Below are 24,080 nucleotides of genomic sequence, written 5' to 3' on the forward strand. Positions count from 1 at the left end.
TGAAAAGTGCCTAGTGCCCAGTTAGTACTAGGAGATCTCAGACCAAGACTCGAACTCAGGTCTTCCAAGCTCAGGCCCTCTTTTAGCCTCCATATATACCTTGCTTTTCATAAAATGGCTAAACAGTGGGTTGTTCATACTGTTTTCCCACCAGCATCCGGAAATAGAAGAGCGTCTCCTAGGATTAAGAATTATTTAAAAATTTTTCATTGTTTCATGGGTTGCCATGGGAGAAGAATCCATTATACCATGGCCAGCCTACTGGTGGTAAATGTCACCATACTTAGAATGAGAACTGGCTCCCTGCCTGCCTTAGTTATAACTGAATCACGTTTCCTGGGCAAAGCATCAGAGCTCAGCCAGGGATCAATGGCCCAGGTGGCTCAGTAGCTACAACACTAGGCCTAGAATCAGGAAGAGCGACTTCAAATTTGGCTTCAGGTACTTACTGGGTGACCTTAGAGAAGTTGATCTCTATTTGCCTCAGTCTCCTCATTTGTAAAATGGGGGTAGTGAGAGCACTTGACCTCTTAGAGTTGTTGTGAGGATCAAATGAGATCATCACTGTAAAGCACTTAGCACACATAAGTGCTGGTCATGATGAAAACTGTGACAATGAAGATATATTCAGTGTAATAACATAACAATAATGATAGTGGCAAGGATTGTCAGGTTTGGCCACAGGCTTGATTAGTGCTACTTCTGACAACAGGAACAGTGAGAGTAATAATAGGCTGGAGGAGCAGTCAGATTTTTTGATTTATCCACAGGTTTAATGGTGGAAGTTGAATGGAGCCAAAGCTAGAGTCTTGTCAATTTCCAGAGAAGAAGGTCATTTTGGAAGATGGGAGAGGGGTTAGTTGTGGGAGTCACGAAGAAGGAATATGACTCTTGGGGAGGGTCTAGTGACACTGTCCACCTGGGGTGGACCCTTGAGAGACCCTGTGGTTGTTTCTTGGGATGAGCCAGGGATTTGGGTTTTCCAAGGGCAGGTCACTCTTCTCTCCCACTCTGTAAAGTATAAATTCTTAAGCCAGGGTTCATAAACTTTAAAAGAAAATTCTTTTATTATTTATTATTATTATTATCTTGATAACCATATTCCAATAGAATTGCTTCTTTTTGTAATCTTGTATGTTTTATTTTATGCATTTTAAAACATAATTCTAAGAAGGGCCTGTGATCTTCTCTAAACTTGACTTCCAGAGGGATCCCGGGCACAAAAAGAATCCAGACTCCCCCCCCATTTTGAGAGTCTAGAGTCCCAGCAATAGCTCTTACTATTAAGTATTCTGCCCCTGCATTTCCCTGACTAGGAAAGCCAGGATCACAAGGTACAGTTGAGATGTGCACATCTCAAAGGCTCTTAGTGCAAGAGCTGGGAGGAGCCTCAGGCCTTGTTTCCCAGATGACGAACCTAAGGCCCCATGAGCTTAAATTTCTCTGAGGCCATATAGCAAAGGCATAATTTGAATCTGGATCCTCGGGCTATAAATTCAGAGTTTTTTTCCTCTCCTGTGCTGAGTGGTAATATCCCCCTAGAGAATCATCCCAGTGAGATAAAGATGTGAAAATAAAATACCGATTACAGGCAACCTAAAAGTTACATTTGGAAAAGGAAGTCTTTAAAAAAGAAATTAGTTGAATCACAAGGTCTTTTAATCCTTGCTGATGCACAGAGTTGCTATTCTCTTCCCAAATCTGCTCATTCCACTAGCACCCAGATGCCTTAGTTTCCCCAGAATAACAAGTGTCAATGTGCCAGTCCCTCTTTCAAACAGCAGGTGGGGGGGGGGGGTTGCATCAGCCTTCTCTGGGCCTCCCTCGGTTTCTTCATCTGTGAAATAAGAGATTCCAGCTAAATAAACCTCATCTACCTCTAAATCCTATGGCTCAGTGACCATGTTTCTTAATTCTCTAATTTCCTTCTCCTCTTTGTAGAGTAACTTATTCTAGATCCAAATCTTGTGTCTAAGGTAGGATTTGAATTCACATCTTCCTGACTCCAAGCCTAACACTCTATGACATCATATTGCCTGAATTCAGGTGATATCATTACCTTGGACAGAACATTCCCAATTGGGAATAGTTAATGACCCCTGGCTGGATCCTGGCCCTTAAACTAGCTCAAATACGCAGTCCCTAAGATTCTGATTATTGTCATATTGTTATTAACAACAGCAATTAATCTAGATTTTTTAAACTCAATGCCTTCACTTGTAAAATGAAGAGATTAAGCTGGTTTAAGGTCAACAAACTGCAGAATTAGAATCTACTCTTGGCTCTTGGGGCCACAAAACCAAGCTTGAGGGGGCCATAGTTTGCTGATCTTTAGATTAAGCAAATTCAACCATCTCTTACTTTGTGGGCTTGGGATCCCCATTTTATAGAGGTAGAAACTGAGACTTTACAAAAGTGAGGTGCCCTGGCCTGGATTAGTTAATACTGCTTTATCATTGCTCCTTTTTTTTTTTTTTTTTTTTTTTTTTTTTTAAACTTCAGTAGTTGATGATAAAGTCCAGGTCCTTCAAAGCAGAGTCTTGAAAACTCTGGCATCAGCTTGGGAATGGAACCATAGTGGTGTGAGGATTCTGTGAGAAATCAAGGAGGGCTGGCTGTGGATCCTTGGAGCGGGACATCCCGAGGAATCAGCCTGGGGAAAACTGACTTTTTTAACCTTTCTACTCATGAACCGACTTGTTTTTTCTCCCCTCAGGTGGAGGCAGGGAAAGGACTGGAAATGAGGAAGCTGGTTCTCTCAGGCTTCCTGGCCAGTGAGGAGATCTATATCAACCAGCTGGAAGCGTTGCTGCTGGTGAGTACACCCGGGGTCCTCTGGCCCCTCTGCGGTCAGATTGCGTCACTTTGCTTTGGGAAATAGAATGTGGAGTTAAGAGGGGCGAAGGAGGGAGCAAGGGTATGTCTGCACCTGGGAGTTGCCCCCATGCTTTGCCCGACTGGCCGGTTCTAAGCACACCCCCAGGATGAGCTTGTTCCTCATATGCCCCATGCTCTTGTTACCCCCAGCCAAAGATTCCAAGCTCTTCTTTGATTAAAGGAAGAAGGGTAGATAGCCTGTAGCCCAGTCCCTCTCTCTGAGCAGGAGGCCATTCAGCAGATGTCCAAGCCCCATCCTGGGCTTCTGCAAGTCTGCCTGGCTGCCTTTTCCTTCCCCACCTACCCAGTACCCCCTGGGACTTTAGGCAAATGACTTCATCTCTAAGTGCCTTCACATCCTCATCCCTAAATGGGTATGTTGCCTGCTCTCACCCCATCTGGTGGCTGAGTCGATAATTAGAAGAGCCTTTTAAGAAGTTACAAGCACCATCCTAATTTGTTTTTTGTACTGGGCCAGTGATTTCATTGGAAGTGCCTTCCCTGTGAGCTGCTCCCTCTGTCACTGAATGACAGCATCGGAGTTTAGAGCATTTCCCAGAGCCCCTTGGGGCTTAGCAGCTTGGCCCGGGCAGCCAGGGCCGGCTCACCATCCACAGCACCACCCTGCCCAAACTGACAAATGGCGGTGTCCCCAAACAAGATGGATGCAGTATAGAATGGTGGAGACCAAGGTCATCCTCTGCTGCATCCTTCTCAGTGTAAGATATACAGTGATGACAAAAAGAATAGTGAGAATAAACAACAAATGCAGAAATAGACCGACAGATGTTGGTTCCTTATCGGGAGACAAAGCAGGCACTTGCTCTCTGGGTGGTAAAGATGAGGGAGCCCCGGGGGGCGCAGGAAGCGCTTGCTGCCCCCAGGCATGGCTGAGCTGGGTGGGGGAGCACAGCACAGAGGTGCTCGATGGCAGTTTTGTCAAATCTGCTCTTGGTTTGTGAGCCCAGTGACTTGTCTGAATGTCAGTTTGCCAGAAGGAATCTTAGAGCTTATTTTCATGAGATCATCTGCTTAAGGGCTTCTCAGAGGTCACTGAGTCCAACCTTCTCATTTTCTAAATGAGGAAATAAAGGTCACATGTCAAATGAACTTGGCCAGAGTCCTGAAGTTTTTTGTGTCCAAGGTAGAGTTTGAACCCAGACCTCCCAGAGTCCTAAGGCAAGGCCCTCAATTTCCTCATGCTGCTTAATCCATGGCAGTATAGAACTGGGAGGGATTGGGGCCCAAGTCCTTCATCTTAGAATTGGAGAAACCAAAGCAACATAGCACAGTAATAAAATCACTATCTCTGGAGTCAAAGGATCCGAATTCAAATCCTGCCATTTATGACTTGACTTACTACTTGAATGACCTTGTTATTTAAGCAAATGGGCCACACTGTTTAATATTATATAAGAGGAGAGAAGAGAAGGGGGAGAAGAGAGACAGAAAAGAGGGAGGAAGAAAAAGAAAAAGTGAGTTGTGGAGTTAATGGCTTCCGAAGTCCATCTCACTCAGATCTCTGACCCTGTGGCCGTTAGGAGTCACGCGGAGTCCCAGACTGAGAGCCAGGTTCTCTGGCTCCACGTCCATCACTCTCTCCTTTGATCTGTCAGTCTCAGACAACTTCTCTCAGAGTCCGTGGAGGCCAGCGTGGCTCTGTGCACAGGACCTTTGTCTGAAGGTTCCTTCTCTCTCCAAGGAGATCACTCTTGGGTCCTCTGCTGCCCCGCTCCCCCATGCTGACATGGCCTGTGCAGAGGTCGTGTTATTTCCTGTTTTCTCTACCTCACAGCTCCCTCCCTTTCCTCCCCTCTCTGGCCCCCAACAAGAGCCAGAGGCCACTGTCCTGGTTCATTTCAAGTGTCTTTGAAATGTCTCTAAGGGTCTCTCCCTATCTCTTCATCTCTTCCCTTCTCTCTGTGTGTCTCTATCTCTGTCTATCTCTCTTTGTGTCTCTCTGTGTCTCTTTCACACATAGACACACACACACACACACACACACACACACACACACACACACACACACACAAATGGCAAAGGTACTGGCTCCTGCTTCCTTCTCTCCGGCCCAGCCATCCCAGTGTCTGATTGCTTGGCTGTATCTGGGATAAAGGAAAGTGGGCAGTTGCCCGGTGGCTCCAGAAGTTCAGCCAGGATCCTCTGGCAGCCAGAGGAGCCCAAGGACGAGGCGGGGGGAAGGACTCAAAATTGAAATTGAAAATTCAAAATTGAAACCCTGATTGCCCACAGGGTTTGCATGTCATTGGCCAGCGTGGGAGGAAGGGATGCGTGTGTGTGGGTGGGTGTGTGTGTGTGTTTTCAAGGGGGAAGAAGGCCGGATCCCTCCACTGCCTTTTTTCCTCTGTCTTCTGTTTTTATTGTTTCCTCCAAACTCCCATCTATCTTCCTCCTCCCGGATGATTTGAATGTTCTTTTTTCGCTTCCTGATTATGAGAGTTCTCTCAGTGCCATTTGTGATTTGGTTGTGTGTGTGTGTGTGTGTGTGCGCGCACGCGCACATGTACAAACACACACACACACACACACACACACGTTCATGAGGAAACAAGTCCTTCCTTGTTTCTTTTCCCTGCCCTGGGGAGCAGGGGACTGGGGAATTGCTGGCTGTCTCAAGGATTAAGTAATCTTGTGCATCCCAGGTTCCTGTTGAGCTCTGGTTACAGACACCATGGGCCTGCCAGCCTGAATGCCAGTGTGTGCCCCAGCTGGGAGGGAGGGTGATGGCAGGGCCCAGCCTTGGTCTCATGGGTGAGGATGGGGCTGTGGAAACTTGGGCCTGGAACTAAGAAGTTCCAGTGGCTGCATTGTCTTGGAGAGCTGGAGGACCCTCCTAGGTCACCTCCATTCAGCCTCCCAACATCCTTGGGAAGAATCAGTCTGCAAACACTTATTAAAGTGCTCATTTTGTGCCAAGTACAAAACAGTCTCAAAGAACGTACATTCTGATGGAGTAAGAGCGTATAAATAAATAGGTATTTGCCCAGTACGTGGAGGGTAGTGTTCCAGGGCAAGGCTCTCGACAGCTCAGCCTGGAAAGGGCCTCCTCTAGGAGGAAAGAGCATCCCAGACACGGCGACAGCCAGCGTCCCTCCTGACAGAGAGACGGCAGATGGAAAGTCTTTTGTGAGAAGCAGCAAGAGGTCAGCAGGGCATATATTGTAGGGCAGGGAAAGAAGGGGAAGGAGTGAGGAATGGAGGAAAAGAGGGAGGAAAAGAGGAAGGGAGGGAGGGGGAGAGAAGTAGAGAGGGAAGGAAAGAGGAAGGAAGGAAGGGAAGGACATTACAGACATACTATTTTAGTTTGTAATATTATGTTATATATTAAGTGTTGTACGGTTATCAACTCATTTGATCCTCAGCCTGGGTTCCAAGCTCATTTTGCCTCTCTGGCCCTCAGTGTCTCCCTGCTCAGACTTGTGAGGGAGGCATTCCTTGCCCTTTCCCCTGCCTTGATGGGAAGCTGAAAGGGTCAGAGTGCCATGAGATCCTGGAAAGCTTAGAAGATGAAGAAGAAGCCCATCATGGCCCTTCTTTTTCCTTGTACCAATCAGTAATTGTTTTGGAAGCCCCAAGATGCACATGCCCACCCCACCCCACTTTGTAGGAGTGGGAGGTCCACAAATGGCCCACAGTATGCATAGTTTCAAACCTTTTCAATGTATTGATCAGTTATGAATTTTTCCCCTTTTTTGTCTTTAAAGATATTTGTTTTATGGGAGTGCTCTTAGATGGGGAAGGAATACTGAGGGAAATTATGATAGTTTTAAAAAGGGGGCATCTATAAAAACTTACTGTAAGAGAGAGAGGACAGAGACAGAAGACAGAGAGACAACAGACAGACAGACACCATATAGGACCTGGGTATACAAGGCAGTTGAGAGTTCTCTCCCTTCTAGCTCAAAAGGGGAACCATCTGGGGCCCCTGGAGCCCCTGCTCCTGCTTCCTTTGGCTGGAGAGCGACTAGCCTTGAGGTCTGCTCATGTGAACAGCAGCTGAGGCAGCCTCCACATCTTCCCCTTTCCCAGCAGCCTGGGGCGTCTATGAGGAACCAGGTCCTCCAGCCTGTCAGTGGGGTTGTGTGGAGAGACTTGGGGGAGCTTTGGGGGTGGGGTGTCTACATTCTCTCTTGTTTCCTACCCCATAGATGAGTGGCAAAGTCTCCCCCCACTCAGGTGGAAACCGAACTGAGTCTAGGGACTTAAACCATTAACTCCTCTTCTTGGCCCTTGCAATGACTCACTGAGTGACTTGAGGGAATCTCTTATTGGAGCCTGATAGTGGTTTCCTTTTTGTTCCCAAAAGAGAAAATGGCCTTGTGCGTACCGCCCCCCCAGCACCCCCACCGAGCGGTGTGGTCTGTATGAGCTCCCAGACCAGAGCCTTGTGACAAAACATATTGGCCCTGAGAGCTGTCTGTGTGTCTGTTTATCTGTGTGTCTGTATCTGTGTATCTGTGTGTGTGTGTGTGTGTGTGTGTGTGTGTGTGTGTGTGTGTGTGTGTAGTCTTTACCATTGTCATCATAGGTTCAGAAGTGCAAGGGAGACCCCAGGGATCATCTAGTATAATTCCTTCAATTTATGAACAAAGAAATTCAGCCTCTGAGTCACACTCATCTGAAATAGGATCCAAATGGAGGAGCCCCATCTGGTGTGACCTCCTCCTTTTATAGGCCTTGGAAAGGGTAAATGGTAAAACATGAACTTGGAGCCTTTGATTGGAAATTCATTCTTTCTTCTATAGCACAGTGCCTCGATGGGATAACCCCCTCTCATTCAGAGGGGCCTTAGAGGCTTTTATCTAGCCTTACCCCTCTGGTCCCCTTCTCCCCACATTTTTCAAATTGGGAAAATGAGAGTCTCTGACGGGGAAGGGCTTGCTTGCCCAAGGTTACCCAGGTATTAAGTGGCTTATCTGGGATTTGAACTCAGATCTTTTGACTTGATAAATGCTTATTAATTGATTGCTAAGTCTACTCTAATATGATGTCTTCCCTAACATGTGTAGGAATAAAACTTCCTCTTATTATTCACTGAATCAGAACTATAGAGCTTAAAGGGCTCTGGAGGCAGGCTGCCCCGAGTTCAAATCTGGCCTCAAATATTTACTAACTGTATTGTTCTGGAGAGGTCCCTGAATCTGTGTGTCTGAGTTTCCTCATCTGTAAAATGGGCATAATAACCTCATATACCTCCTTATCATGACAATCAAATGAGATATTTGCAAGGTGCTTAGCACAGCGCCTAGCACATGGTAGGTATTCTATAAATGATACCTTCATATTAATAAATAAGGAAAACTCACCTTCCTGATTTCAAATCTGGCTCAGACACTTCCTAGCTGTGTGATTCTGGGCTAATCACATAATGTAAAGTACAAGCTAGCTCCCTGGAGGGCCGCAGGGTCAGCCGGAGTCAGGATAAATCAAAGTCCTTGGTCTTTAGGGGGATAAGTGAAGGGGGCGTGGCTTGCCAAAGATGTATCCTGGATTCTGGAGTCCCGAGTCTCCAGCCTCTCTCCTCCTTGTCCTGTGGCCAAGTACCTCTGACTTCTCTCCCTCTATCCTCCAATCCTTGCCTATGATTATCTTACTACCAAACATTCAGCAAGCATCTATGGTGAGGAGAGCCATCATCCAAATACATGTTAATAGAGCCATTGTCTCACATCTAATAGGTAGCCTTAAGTGCTCTCTTGTCTGATTCAGAGTTTCAGCCTACATCTTAACTCTCTGTCAAATAAGATGGACAAGGAAATGGCAAACCAGTGCAGTGTCTTTACCAAGAAAACCCTAGATGGACCCAAAGAGTCGGACATGACGAAAAGTGACTAGAAGCAATAGCAGCAGCAGCAAATCTGACTCCTTCATTTTGCAAAGGAGGAAACTGAGGCCCTGGAGGGTCAAGTGATCCCCTCCCCCAAAATGATCACAACAATTCAATCCTGACCAGTTCCTCCACCCTCAGCTTCCCTTACAGTGCTAATTCCCAGCTCCAGGAGTTCAAGATTGCTTTATGGCTTTCACATTTCTTTAGATAAGATTCTGGAAAACACCTCCCCAGGGATGGGGGAGAAACCTGGGTGAGTCATCTGGGGAGCCTGGGGAAGCTGGAAGGGCTTGGAACCTGAACTCCTGCATTCTTGGAGTTCCCTGGTCTCCCTGGATTACTAGTCCAGAGGCAGAAGGGTCCTTCAGACAGGAAACAAGAACTTAAGGAAAGTGAGGGGGGGACAGACAGGAACCCCCTTAATGGCTGCTGGAATGAAGGCCAGAAAGATCTTAGCACTAGCAACAGTAGTAATAGTTGTGCTTGTTGTTAGTAGTTAATAGTAGTAGCAGTAGCAGCAGTAATAATGGTAGTGACAGCAGCTACAGCAGCAGGAGTGGGCCGCAGCAACTAGAAACAGCAAAAAACAGCAGCAGTAGCAGCCACAACAATAGAATGAGGAGGAGGAGATCACCCAGTGTGCACCTCTCTAATGCCCTGGGGCTGTACTGTGTCTTAACAGTTTTCTGTCACCTTATCTTTCTGCATGTCCTGGGAGCTCTATAATACACTGTTTTTTGAGCCCTCAATGCTCTTGTGCAATATAGATGTTTTGTTAGGTTCTTACTTAAGTGCTAAGTCGGCAATAAATGTTGATTGATTGCTGCTTATAGAATGTTAGAGCCTCAGCACAGGGACACTGGCTTTCACTTACATTCCATAGGTTCTGCTTCAGACACTTATGTGTCTTTATGGCCCTGTATAAGTCACTTCACCTGTGTCTGCTTCAGTTTCTTGATTTGTAAACTCAGAATAATAATATCCCCTACCTCCCAGTTGTGAGCTGATATCAGGTGAGATAATTATAACGTGCTTAGCGCCATGCCTGGTTAAGTGCCAAACAAATGTTAGCCATTGCTATCATTAGCTGTTAAATTACTGAGTCTCTCGAGTTCTCAGTTCCCTCATCTGGAAAATGAGGGGATTGGGCAAAGTTTGACCTTGGAGGCCCTTTGAAACTTTGAAATCTCTGATCCTGTGAAATAGTTTAGATTCTAATAATAATAATAATAAGTGGTCCTCAAACTTTTTAAATAGGGGCCAGTTCCCTGTCCCTCAGACTGTGGGAGGCCGGACTATAGTAAAAACAAAAGCTCACACTCTGTCTCCGCCCTCCCGCATAAACGTGCTCAGTGGACCACATCTTGAGTAGTTTGAGAACACCTGGTAGAAGTACCTGAAATTAGATTCAAATTCAGAGCTCTTGACTCCATGATCAGGTACTAAATGGATATTGATTGGTTAAGGCTGTCAGAAGTATGAGGAGGGGGAATGTGTTCTGCTCACACTTACGTTTTGGAATCCTTCAGCTGGAAGTGGGGAGGATCAGCAAGTATCTTTAAGTGGAAGTAACTTTTTGCCCTTGGCAGAGCATGGGAGCTATAGCTTTCAGCTTCAGACAGGTGGGAGAGAAGGAGGCTGAGCTGGAGCTTTCTGCTGGTGAGACTTAGTTGATGCTGAGGTCAGCGGTACGCCAACCAGAGGATCCTAAAATCTAATGGCTGCGTCTCAGGTCATCACATCCAGATTCTTGGCTGGTGCGGTGAGGATGCATCTTGGGAAGGGAGGGCGGCAGTAGGCAAATTCTACATTTGGCGACCGAGGCCCTGGAATCTGATGCTTTTTGTGCCACTTGGAGTTGGAGTACTAACTTGGAGTTAGAGGCATGGGCTTTGAAGCCCTGTGCAGTCACGGCAGGAAGGTCTGAGTTCACCTGCCTCAGACTTTATGATACCAGGCAAATCTCTTAATCTCATTTGGAAAATGAGACTGGTTGAGATGGCTGCTGACATCCTTCCCAGCTCTAATCTATGAATGAGCCTTCATCCCGTGCTCTTGATTCCAACCCACGAATGCATTGCTCCTCTAGCCTGCCTGACAGATGGGCAGCCCGCTTCTCCTGGATTACTATCACTGACGGGAAGTGTGCATATTCCCACATTCTTTTGGTAGATAGCTTTTAGAAAATTCTTCCCTTTTTGTATCATGTCTAAACCTAGGTCTGTGTAACATCCACCCATCTTGCCTAGTTCTTCCAATCAATACAGTTTAAGTCTACTCCCTTTTCCACATGAAAACCCTTCAGATTCTTGAAAGGACTCTTGCCAAAGTCTTCTCTTTTCTAGGTTAAACATAATGTCAGAGAAGAATATAGGGTTTGATACTTAACATGTATTGGTCCACCTGCCATTAGGGGGAAGGGGGGGGAAGAGGGGAAAAGTTGGAACAAAAGGTTTTGCAATTGTCAATGCTGAAAAATTACCCATGCATATATCTTGTAAATAAAAAGATATATATATATATATATATATATTAGAATACAATTTGGAGTTTATAGAATCTGGCTTGGCTATTTATTCCTTGACATCCCAGGGCCTTCGTTTCCTCATCTGTGAAATGAATGGGTTGGACTAGAATTCTTAGGTTTCTCATATATAGAATGATAGAGTTGGATTTCTGAGATCCTATCAAGCTCTGAATTGAAAATCTTATTATCCATTTCCAGTCGCCTCAACTGTTCCTCATTTGATACAGTTTCTAGACCCTCTTATCATTGTGAATGTTCTCTAGTGCTCTTCTGAAGCAATATGTCACAGTGGATAAAGCAATGGAATAATATCAGGAAGGTTCAAATCCTGCCTCGAATACTTAGTAGCTTTGTGACCTTCAACAAGTCACTTAATCTCAATTTTCTCATCATGAGGACATCAATGATCTCTAAATTTTCTTTCTTCTCTAAAAATAGGACTCTGTGATCTTTCCACATGTTCCTACTATTACATTTCTGTCCCCCCTTGAAAGCGAGAATACAGTCCTTCATTTGCAAATTCTCATCAGATAGGCCTTGTAACCCAGAGTCCTTAGTTCCATATTCCATCATGCCTATTGTTCAGATGGCTGCCATTGTGTTTGCTTAGGGGAGCTATCTCTCAGCTGGAAAGCTGTTGGTTGATTTTGCAAATGAGTTAGAGGACTTGAGAAGAAACTCTCCTCCCTTTTTTGGAAGATATAATAAAATGTAAAGTTAAGCTATTTTGTGACAATGCTATCCCCTTTCTCAATTTTCTTTTTCCTTTCCTAAAAAACAGAAGAGCCAGTTTCTCCTCCTCCCTTGCTCCTTCCCCACCCTTAATTCCCCAGGCAAGCCACACTTAGCAGAGAGGCCTATGGGGACTAGTTGTCCTAGGAAAGTCTCTTTCTGAAGCATAAAGCAGATGGTTTGTGGGTGTTAGGAACTGTACCCACCCACCTCCTAATGGATAAAAGGGATAAAGGGGAGCATCGCTCTTATTTAGCTAACTGGGAACCATATTAGGGAATGATATTTGCTCTTGAGATTTCTGAGTCTCATATTTTTGCTGGCCCAGTCAGTCTCAGTTCAGACAAAAATATACCTGCCTACTAGAAAGGGAGAATCATTGCACAGTGAAAAGAAAGCATGGATGAATCTAGATGGGGGCAATATCATCGTAGTAGAAAGAGCATTGGCTTTGGAGTCAGTAGCCCTTAGCTCAAAGCCTTTTTTTTTTCCTTTAACATTTTCCTTTAAAGTTTTGACTTCCAAATTCTGCCCCTCCCTCTTCTCCTCCCCTCCCTTTTTACCTCCCTGATTTGATAAGCAATCAGATATAGATTACACGTGTGCAGTTATATAAGGCATTTCCATATTAGTCACTTGGTACAAGAAGGCTTGAATAAAAGAAAAAAATAAGAGAACGGAATTGAAAAAAGAGCATGTTCAGTCTGTATTCAATCAATATCAGTTGTTTCTCTAGAGATTGATTATAAGCTTCATTAGTTTTTTGCGATTGTGTTGGTGAGAAAAGCAGTCACAGTTCTTCATAGAACAATTTTGCTATTACGGTGTATGATTTTCTCTTTGTTCTGTTCACTTCATTATGCATCGGTTCATAAACATTTTTCCAGGTTTTTCTGAAATCCTCTTACTTGTCATTTTTTATAGTATAGTAATATTCCATTACAACCAAACATCATAGCTTGTTTAACCATTCCCCAACTGACAGACATCTCTCCAATTTCCAATTCTTAACTACCACAAAAAGAGCTGCTACAAATATTTCTGCATATATAAGTCCTTTTCCCTTTTTTGGAGGGTATCTTTGGGATATAGACTAGTATTCCTGGATTTTTATAGCCTTTTGAACATAGTTCCGAATTGTTCTTCAGAAATGTTGGATCAGTTCACAAGTCTACCAGCAATGTATTAGCATCCCAGTTTTCCCACGTCCCCTTCAACATTTGTCATTTGCCTTTTTTTTTTTTTCATATTAACCACTCTGATTGGCATAGAGGGGTACCTCAGAATTATTTTAATTTGCATTTTTAATAGTGATTTAGAAGTTTTTAATATAACTATAGGTGACTTTGATTTCTTTATCTGAAAACTGCTTGTTCCTATCTTTTGATTTTCAATTGAGGGATGACTTGTATTTTTATAAATTTGACTCTGTATTTGAGAGAGGAGAGATTATCAGATATAACCTGTTGCAAATCCCTCCCCCAGTTTTCTGCTTTCCTTATAATTTTGATTTCATTGGTTTTGCTTACTAAAAGACTTTTTAATTTTATATAATCAAAATTATCTATTTTATATTTTGTAATGTATTCTATATCTTCTTTTGGCTTAAATTCTTCCCTTATCCACAAATTTGACACACAAACTATTCCATTGTCTCTTAATTTGCTAATGGTATCACTCTGTGTGTAAATCATGTACCCATTTTGATCTTATTTTGGTATACAGTGTGAGATGGTGTCTGTACTTAATTTCTGCCATACTATTATCTAGTTTTCTTAGAACTTTGATCAGATAATGAGTTTCTGTTCCAAAAGCTTAGATCTTTGGGTTAATCATGTATTACTATGGTCATTTACTCTGATGTAATTTGTTTCTAATCTATTCTAATGACCTACCACTGTATTTCTTAGCTAATACACATATTGTTTTGATAATTATTGACAAGGCCATTTTTTTTTCACATTTTTCCCCCTTGATATTCTTCCAGATGAATTTTGCCATTATTTTTTCTAGCTCTATAATTTTTTTAATAGTTTCACAGCTAGGACACTGAACCAATAGATTAAAATGGATAGAATTGTCATTTTTATTATATTGGTTTGGTCTATCCATAAGCAATTAATATTTTTCCAGTTGTTTAGATCTGACTTTATTTGTGTGAAAAGTGTTTTATATTTGAGGTCAGATAGTTCTTAGGTTTACCTTGGCAGGTAGACTCCCAGATATTTTATGCTGTTTCCAGCTATTTTAAATAGAATCTATCTTTTTATCTCTTGTTGCTGGACTTTGTTGGTAATATATAGAATTGCTGATGATTTCTGTGGATTTATTTTTATTTACTGAAACTTTGGCAAAGTTGTTAATGATTTAAAGTAGTTTTTTAGTTGATTCTCTTTGATTTTCTAAGTCTAACGTCATTATCTGTAAAGAATGAGTTTTGCTTATTCTAATTCCTTTAACTTATTTTTATTCTCTTCTTGCTATAGCTAACATTTCTAGAACAATATTGAATCATAGAGGTGATAATGGCCATCTTTGCTTCACCCAATTGTACTAGGAAGGCTTCTAGCTTATCCTTATTACAGAGAATGCTTACTGGTAATTTTAGATAAATATTACTTATCATTTTAAGGTAAACTTCATTTATTTCTATGCTTTCTAGTGTTTCTAATAGGAATGGGTGCTGTCAAAGGCTTTTTCTGCCTTTAATCACACGATTATCTGTTCTATGATCAATTATGCTGATAGTGTCCCCAGTATTTAACTATCCCTGGATTCCTGGTATAAATCCCACCTGGCCATAGTGTATGATCCTTGTTATATGTTGCTGAATCTCTTTGCTAGTATTTTATTTAAAGTTTTTGCATCAATATTTATTAAGGATGTTGGTCCATAATTTTCTTTCTTTGTTTTCATTCTGCTTGGTTTGGATATCAGCATCATATTTGTGTCATAAAAGTAATTTAGTAGGACTCTGTCTTTGCCTGTTTTTCCAAATAATTAATCTAGTATTGGGATTAATTGTTCTTTAAATGTTGGTAGAATTTACTTGTAAATTCATGTGGTCCTGGATATTTTTTTCTTTTCTTTTTTTAAATTAAAACTTTTTATTTACAAAGCTTATGCATGGGTAATTTTTCCGACATTGACCCTCGCAAAACCTTTTGTTCCAAATTTTCCCCTCCTTCCCCCCCCACCCCCTCCCCTAGTTGGCAGGTAGTTCAATTCACATTAAATATGTTGAAATACATATTAAATCTGTTATATGTATACATATTTATACAGTTATCTTGTTGCACAAGAAAAATTAGATCAAGAAAGAAGAAAAAGACAAACTGAGAAAGAAAACAAAATGCAAGTAAATAACAGCAGAGAGAGTGAGAATGCTATGCTGTGGCCCATACTCAGTTCCCATTGTCCTCTCTATGGGTGTAAATAGCTCTCTTCATCAATGAACAAATGAAACTGGTTTGAATCATCTCATTGTTGAAGAGAGTCACATCCATCAGAATTGATTGCCATAGTCTTTTTGTTGCCATGTATCTCCTGATTCTGCTCATTTCACTTAGCATCAGTTCATGTAGGTCTCTCCAAGCCTCTCTGAAATCATTCCACTGGTCATATCTCACAGAACAATAGTATTCCATAGTATTCACATATCATAATTTATTCAGCTATTCTCCAATTGATGGGCATCCATTCAGTTTCCATTTTCTTGTTACTACAAAAAAGGGTGCCACAAACAGTTTTGCACAGGTGAGTCTCTTTCTCTCTTTTAAGAGCTCTTTGGGAGCTCTTTTAAGAGCCCAGTAGAAACACTGCTGGGTCAAAGGGTATGCATAGTTTGATAACTTTTTGAGCATAGTTCCAAACTGCTCTTTAGAATGGTTGGATCCATTCACAGTTCCACTAACAATGTGTCAGTGTTCCAGTTTTCCCACATTTCCTCTGACATTCATCATTATCTTTTCCTATCATCTTAGCCAATCTGATATCTCAGAGTCATCTTAATTTGCATTTCTCTGATCAATAGTGATTTGGAGCACCTTTTCATGTGACTACAAATAGTTTGAATTTCTTCATCTGAAAATTGTCTGTTCATATCCTTTGATCATTCTATCAATTGGAGCATGGCTTGAACTATTATAAATTTGAGTCAATTCTCTATATATTTTGTAAATGAGGCCTTTATTAGATCCTATGGATGTAAAAATGTTTTCCCAGTTTATTGCTTCTCTTCTAATGTTGTCTGCCTTAGTCTTGTTTGTACAAGAACTTTTTTAACTTAATATAATCAAAATTATCTATTTGGTGATCAATAAATGAGCTCTAGTTTTTTTTTGTTTTTTGTCACAAATTCCTTCTTCCTCCACAAATCTGAGAGGTAAACTATTCTACGTTCTTCTAATTTGTTTATAATATCATTCTTTATGTCTAGATCATGAAACCACTTCGACCTTATCTTGGTATATGATATTAGGTATGGGTCCATACCTAATTTCTGCCATACTAGTTTCCAGTTTTCCCAGCAGTTTTTGTCAAATGTTGAATTTTTATCTCAAAAGCTGAGGCCTTTGGGTTTGTCAAATATTAGATTGCTATAGTCACTGACTGTTTTGTTCTATGAACCTATCCTATTCCATGATCGACTTCTCTATTTCTTAGCCATTACTAAATGGTTTTGATGACTGCTGCTTTATAATATAGTTTTAGATCTAGTACAGCTAAGCCACCTTCATTTGCTTTTCTTTTCATTAAATTTTTTGAAATTCTTGATCTTTTGTTCTTTCAGATGAATTTTGTTATTTTTTCTAGTAAAGTAAAATAGTTTCTTGGGAGTCTGATTGGTAGAGCACTAAATAAGTAGATTAGTTTAGCTAGTATTGTCGTCTTTACTATATTCGCTTGACCTGTCCAAGAACATTTGGTATTTTTCCAATTGTTTAGATCTGACTTTATTTGTGTGGAAAGTGTTTTGTAGTTTTGCTCATATAGTTCCTGACTTTCCCTTGGCAGATAGATTCCCAAATATTTTATATTATCAACAGTTATTTTAAATTGAATTTCTCTTTGTATCTCTTGCTGTTGGATTTTGTTGGTGATGTATAAAAATGCTGAGGATTTATGTGGATTTATTTTATATCCTGAAACTTGGCTAAAGTTGTGGATTATTTCTAATAGCTTTTTAGTAGATTTTCTGGCCTTCTCAAAGGATACCATCATATCTGCAAAGAGTGATAATTTGGTTTCCTCATGACCTATTCTAATTCCTTTAATCTCCTTTTCTTCTCTTATAGCCAAAGCTACCATTTCTAATACAATATTGAATAGTAATGGTGATAGTGGGCAACCTTGTTTCACCCCTGATCTTATTGGGAATGATTCCACTTTATCCTGGGGATTAAGAAATTCATGGATGGCTTGTTCAATTTGGTTTTTTTTTGTTTTTTTCCCCTAGGACTAAGTATTTTATTTCTTCTTCTATTAATCTGGGGCAAGTTATATTTTTGTAGATAGTTATCCAATTCATTTAGATTATCAAATTTATTGGCATATAATCCAACAAAATAGTTTCTAACAATTGTCTTAATTTCCTTTTTATTGGTGGTGAATTCACCCCTTTCATTTTTGATACTAGTAATTTGGTTTTCATATTTCTTTTTTTAATCAAATTCATCCCTGGCTTATTTTATTGGTTTTTTGCTTTCATAAAACCAGTTTCTAGTTGTATTTATTAGTTCAGTAGTTTTCTTATTTTCAATCAAATCCTTTCTCTGATGCTATGGTATCTTGGATAAGTCAGTTCAGTTTCCTGAGCCTTGATTTCCCTGCCTGTAAAAAAAGGGATCACACTAAATGGTCTCTGAGTCCCTTCTAGCTCTAAAGTGATGATCCTGAAAGTGTCTTAACTTCTCTGGCCCTCAGTTTCCTCAGCTGTAAAGTGGAAAGTTGGATTTGAAACTTCTCATCTTTCTGTCCTCAGGGAAAGGACTTGTTTGATCTCCATCTCCAGAGAGCCCAGGACTCCTTTCACCATTGCAGGCCACAGGGAGGTGGGGTTCCCGGGGAGGAAGTTCCAGACTAACTCTCCCATCCGCTAGAGTGGGAAGGGAATGGGGCCTCATGAAATACTGGGTGAGGTCCTCCCCAGAGGAAGGTGTGGATCCTGTTAGAAAAGGCAAACAACCTATTATGGCATTTCGGGCAGGGCGCTGCCCAGTGACTGCAGCCTGCGGGCTGGCTTCCAGATGGAAGCCATGGGTGCCCCAGGCTTGGCGCTGGTCCCGGGAGCCGGCAGGTCCCAGCATGCTGGGTTTCTTTGCCATGTGAGCCGAGCATGGCCTGTTGGGGCCTGTGACAGCCACACCCAAGTATAAATCAAGCTTCAGGCTCAGTGGAGCGGGTCCAGGGCCCCTCCTGGGCCCTTGTCTGGGCAGGACCCTGGCAAGGGAAGTCCCCCCAGCCCCTCCCGTTCCTGCGGGGCTCACATTTAGAGGAAAGGCAGGAGACCTGGAGGCGAGAGAGCTGGCTTAGTACTGGTGCTGTGACCCTAGGCAAGTCCCTTCATTAATCTCCCAGTGACTGTAAGCTGAGAAGTTGCTAAGGAGGCGCTACCTTGCATTGGTGAATGGAGTTTCCTCACTAGGCCTTAGCAATAAAATCACAGGTCCAAAAAAAAAAAAAAAGGCAGTCCCCTCAGATTTATATACACTTTAAAGTAAATATCAGCCCCAAAATGGATGTCCCCTCAAAGCTTTAAGTTTAAGAGAGACTGTCCGGCCTTAGTCAGCTTGTAGTTTGGAGGATCTGTATTCGAATCCTGCTTTTTAGCTGTATGACTGTGGACTGTTACCAGCTGTACTCTGTTGTCCGCATCTGTGAATTGAGGGTTTGCTGGCCTCCGTTCTATGGTGCTCTGAGTGTGATTCTGCTTCTGACATTCCTCAGGCACATTTCTGCCTTTCTCAGCCGCTGGAGGCAGAGTTCCAAGAGGAAGCTATCTCTGTCTCGTCCTAGCTTGTATGACCAGGCAAATCAGCTCACTTTCCTGCCAGTGAACTTCCCCACCTCCGTGGCTAAAAGTGCTGAAAGATTGTAATATATATAAAGGGAGAGAGGGCAGGGGAATCTGAGTTAAAATTCAGCTTCATACACTTACTAACTGGGTGAGCCTTGGTGAGCCACTTAAGCAGTGCCTGCCTCAGTTTCCTCATCTGTAAAATGGGGACTAAAGTAGAGCACTTGCCTCCTAGCGTTATTGTGAGGTTCAAATGTGATAATGCTGTGGACCTTAAAGTGTCACCTGTGTGCCAGCTGTTGTTTTTTGTTGTTGTTATTGGATAGAGTAACCACAGGTCCTTGACAGATTGATATATTTAAGGTTCATTGTATGTTTTCTTTACATTGTCCCCAATGTGTGAGTGTGAGCATGGGCTAGTCCCCATTTTTAAAATTGAAACTTTTTATTTTCAAATCATAAGCAAGGATAATTTTTCAACATTGACCCTTGAAAAACCCTGTGTTCCCATCCCTCCCCTAGATGACATGTAATCCAATATAAGTTAAACATTGTCCCCATTTTACAGATGAGAAAGCAGAGGCTCAGTATTGAAGGCATTGGTTTGCTCACGGTCCCGAGCTCTTGGAGTCACCCCCGGCTCTCCCCATGTTCTTGGGTTTTCTTACTCCAGCCCCGTCTCCTCTTCTTCTCGCTCACAGCCCATGAAGCCCCTCAAGGCCACAGCTACCACATCCCAGCCTGTGCTCACCATCCAGCAGATTGAGACCATCTTCTACAAGATTCAGGACATCTATGAGATCCACAAGGAGTTCTACGACAATCTCTGCCCCAAGGTGCAGCAGTGGGATAGCCAGGTCACCTTGGGCCACCTCTTCCAGAAACTGGTAAGTGCCTTGCCTTTCCTTCTCTCCCGCCCCTCCCCCCCTGGCACTGCCATTGGAGGAGCTGAAGTGACCCTGCACCGAGGCTGCCCTCGAGGCTGGGGATGCATGAGGACTCTGGTGATCCACTGCCACAGAGCTTCAGGGGATTCAGGAGGACGGGGTTTTGCAGGTATAGCCAGGAGAGCAGGTACCACACAAGATGGGTGGGCCCTAGGGCCGGCGGTTTTCAGGGGAGAGAGAATCGGAAAGCGACTCACCCTTCTGGGTGCTGTTTTCCAGCCCCAGAGAAAAGGTCTCTTTTTGGACATAAGTGTCATAAAATATAAAACTCGAAGGGTCTATCTAGTCCAGCCCCCTCTTTTTCAGATGAGGAAACTGAGGCCCAAAAAGGTTTAAGTGATTTGCCTAATATCACACAAGCAATTAGTTAGGGAGTCACAGTCAGGATGTGTCAGAAAAAAAGAGACAGACAGGGAGAAGGAGGAAAGTGAGAAAGGGAATGGGAAAGGGACAGAGAGAAAGAGAGAGTGAAGAGGGAGGGAGAGAGTGTCTTCTTGCCCTCAGATCACTCTCTCTACATTATGTCAGAGGTCAACAAACTCTGACCTCCCCCCCAGGCCAACTTGAGCTTGATGCTGCTTTTTTCTGTCCCATTCTTAGTTTGCAGGTCATACAACGACAGGCAGCTGCCCTTTTTTTTTTTTTTTTTTTTTTTACCAGAGGATCATAGATGCACCAGATCTTACATGGAAACTGGAAAAGGGCCTTAGCATCCCTCTCCAGTGGTTTTCTGAGTGTTGTCCAGAGAATCCTGGGGGGAGGTGGGGTGTCTCTGAAATCCTTTCGGAGGGTCCACAAATTCAAAATTAGTTTTGATTTCCAACAAGATCAATATCTATAAATATGACCCCCATAAGCAAAAACTCTTTGGATCCATCCCCATTTCTCAGGCAAGGAAATGGAGGTTAATCGACTTAGCTAAGGCTTATAGATTATGGCAGTCGATGGGAAGAAGCATGGGTTAGTTTTCTTCTGCAGCTAAAGAAGGCTTGACTTGGTTCTTCAGCACAAACACCAGGACTGCTGTACCTGGACTTTGATTTAAAGGGTTGACTTTGACCTTGAGGAAAGCAGCAGGGACTCTTTTTTTATTATTATTATAGCTTTTTATTTACCAGATATATGCATGGGTAATTTTACAGCACTAACAATTGCCAAGCTTTTTGTTCCAATTTTTCTCCTCCTTCCCCCCTCCCCAGATGGCAAGTTGACCAATACATGTCAAATATGTTAGAGTATAAATTAAATACTATATATACATGCATATATATATATATATATATATATATATATATATATATATATATATATATATATATATATATATATATATATATACACACACACACACACATGGCCAAACAGTTGTTTTGCTATACAAAAAGAATCGGACTTTGAAACAGTGTACAATTAACCTGTGAAGGAAATCCAAAATGCAGGGGGACAAAAACAGAGGGATTGGGAATTCCATGTAGTGATTCATCTCCCAGAGTTCTGGCACTGGGTGTAGCTGGTTCAGTTCATTACTGCTCTACTGGAACTGATTTGGTTCATCTCATTATTGGAGAGGGCCACGTCCATCAGAATTGATCATCATATAGTATTGTTGAAGTATATAAAGACCTCCTAGTTCCGCTCATTTCCCTCAGCCTCAGTTCCTGTAAGTCCCTCCAGGCCGTTCTGAAATCATCCTGTTGGTCATTTCTTACAGAACAATAATATTCCAAATATTTATATACCACAATTTATTCAGCCATTTTCCAACAGATGGGCATCCACTCAGTTTCCAGTTTCTGGCCACTACGAAAAGGGCCACAAACATTCTTGCACAAACAGGTCCCTTCTTTAAGATCTCTTTGGGATATAAGCCCAGTAGAAACACTGCTGAGTTAAAGGGTATGCACAGTTTGGTAACTTTTTGAGCATAGTTCCAAATGCAGCAGAGACTCTTTAAGAGCAACCTGGGGTTTGGCAAGGATATAATGTTGAAAACTATCTTTGCATGTATTTTGAAAATAAAAAGCTATCTTTAAAAATTAGAAGAAATAAACAAACAAAGAGCAGTCTGGGGAAAGATGGCTTACTAACTGTGATCTTCCTCCTCTTGTACTCTGACCCCCAGGGCTCACTCAATCAGGGGGGTGCTACCCAGCAGCCCCTGCTTTAGTGACTGTCCTGCCCATTTCCTCGTCCTGTCTCAGCAAAATGACCACCAGAGGACCCCAAAGGCTGTGGAACCCTCTCTGGGATCCAGCTCTGTGACCCTCATTTATCCTAATTCAGGGAAAACAAGTTCTGATCCAGAAGCAGGGGCCCTGCCCTCAGGAGGCTTCCCTTCTATCGGGGGAAGCCGCCATACTTAACAAACTTAATGCAGAATATATGTTGTTGTTTGGTGACATCCAACTTTGTGACCCCGTTTGGAGTTTTCTTGCCAGAGATGCTCAAGTGGTTTGCCATTGCTTTCTCTGGTTCATTTGACAGATGAGGAAACTGAGGCAAATAGGGTGAAGTGCCCAGGGTCACACAGCAAGTAAGTGTCTGAGACTGGGTTTTAGCTCACATTTTTCTGACTCCATTTCCGATGTACCACCCAGCTGTCCTACAGAATATATAGGAAGTCCCTTTTTAAATTCATGATTAGGCAAGATCCTTTTTGGGAAAAGAAAAAACTGAACTTGGAATTTCAAGGACAGATCCAAATCTTGCCTCTGACTCTACCTGTGTGATCCTGGGCAAGTCACATAGCTCTCCGAGTCTTAATTTCTTCATCTGCTTAAAGAAAGGTGGCTTCCAGGATCCTTTCCAGCACTCAGTTCACCATCTAAATTTCCATTGGCCATTTGGGGATGGAGGAAGAGTGGGGAAACGGGGCTGGTGAAATGTGCTGGGCTGAGTGTCTGATTGCCCTGGCTGAGGGAGAGGAAGGATGCCACGTGGGCTGGTCCAAGTTGGCTTCCCCTCCTGGGCACTGGTGCCTCCTGCCACCCCAGAGGAGCCTCTGGGTTCCTCGCTGGAGGCCAGCCTCCCCTTCAGGCACCTGGAGAGGCTGTTACTGGGGCTCTGCATTCACCCCACTGGCTTGAGGCGGCAATCAGCTCTGGTCCAGAAGTGGAAGGAGTCTGCCTTCTGAGGGAAGCTTCAGAAATTTGATTATTCCTTACCCAGAAAAGGGGAATTAGCATCTCTGCTACTTCTTTTATGAGATCACCCAGTGCTAAGCTGCTGTTTCCAGGCAACTATCACCCCCAGAAGGCCTAATGACTCTGGCTGGTACCCGGCCTGGCAGGAGCAGCCGCCTTGGGGGGTGGAGGATGTCCTTGGAAAAGGCTTTGCAATGGGGAGCTGTTGAGGACCACTGGCCGTATCAGGGAACCCCCTTCCACCCAAGAGCTACGGTCACTTGTTTGTCTTGGTCTCACAGATTTAGAACCAGTTCAGTTCTGTAGTTTACAGATGAGGAAACTGAGATACAGAAAGATTAAATGACTGAGTGAGCACAGTAAGCACTGAAGCAGGATCATAGATCTAAGCTAGAAGGCATCTAGTCCAAGCCTCCCATTTTACAGAAAAAGAAACTGAGTCTGCCCAGAGTGACCTAGGTTGTTAATATCAGAGGTAGGATTTGAAACCAGGGCCTTCTGACTCCAGAATCAGGCGTGTTTGTTGTTCATTCTATTTCAGGCATTTCTGACTGTGGCCCCATTGGGATTTTCTTGACAAAGATACTGGAGTGGTTTGCCGTTTCCTTCTCCAGCTCATTTTACAAATGAGTAAACTGAGGCGAATGGGGAAGTGACTTGCCCAGGTCACACAGCTAGTAAGTGTCTGAGGCTGGATTTGAACTCGGGTTTTCCTGACTGGACCACAGTAGGTGCTTAATAAATGCTCATTCCTTTTTTTGCTTGAATTACTGATTAAGCACATTAAGTTTGCCAAGGGCTTTCCCAGTGAGATGGTACCAATATTGTTCTCCCCCAATTTTGAACTCGGGAATTGACTTCAGGTCTGGTGCCCTATTCACCACACCACCCAGCTGCCCTGGAATCAGCATACCAGCTGCTCTGTAGGCCATCTGTTCTAAGCCCCTCATTTTAAAATTAGGAATATTACACTCTTAAGTGACAC

The 24,080-nt window shown here is 42.9% G+C and overlaps 1 protein-coding gene across 2 annotated transcripts in view; it reads left to right on the forward strand.

Annotated features, from left to right (window-relative positions):
* ABR (ABR activator of RhoGEF and GTPase) overlaps nucleotides 1-24,080 on the forward strand; it is a gene marked incomplete in the record, with an annotated part of 275,581 nt that overhangs the window by 164,281 nt on the left and 87,220 nt on the right. For both annotated transcript variants that reach the window (XM_074263806.1, XM_074263807.1), the window contains 2 exon segments: nucleotides 2,717-2,815; nucleotides 19,707-19,892. In XM_074263806.1, the coding sequence (XP_074119907.1) occupies nucleotides 2,717-2,815; nucleotides 19,707-19,892 (285 nt within the window).

Source organism: Sminthopsis crassicaudata, chromosome 4, assembly GCF_048593235.1.
Source record: "Sminthopsis crassicaudata isolate SCR6 chromosome 4, ASM4859323v1, whole genome shotgun sequence".
Classification (NCBI taxonomy): Eukaryota; Metazoa; Chordata; class Mammalia; order Dasyuromorphia; family Dasyuridae; genus Sminthopsis; species Sminthopsis crassicaudata.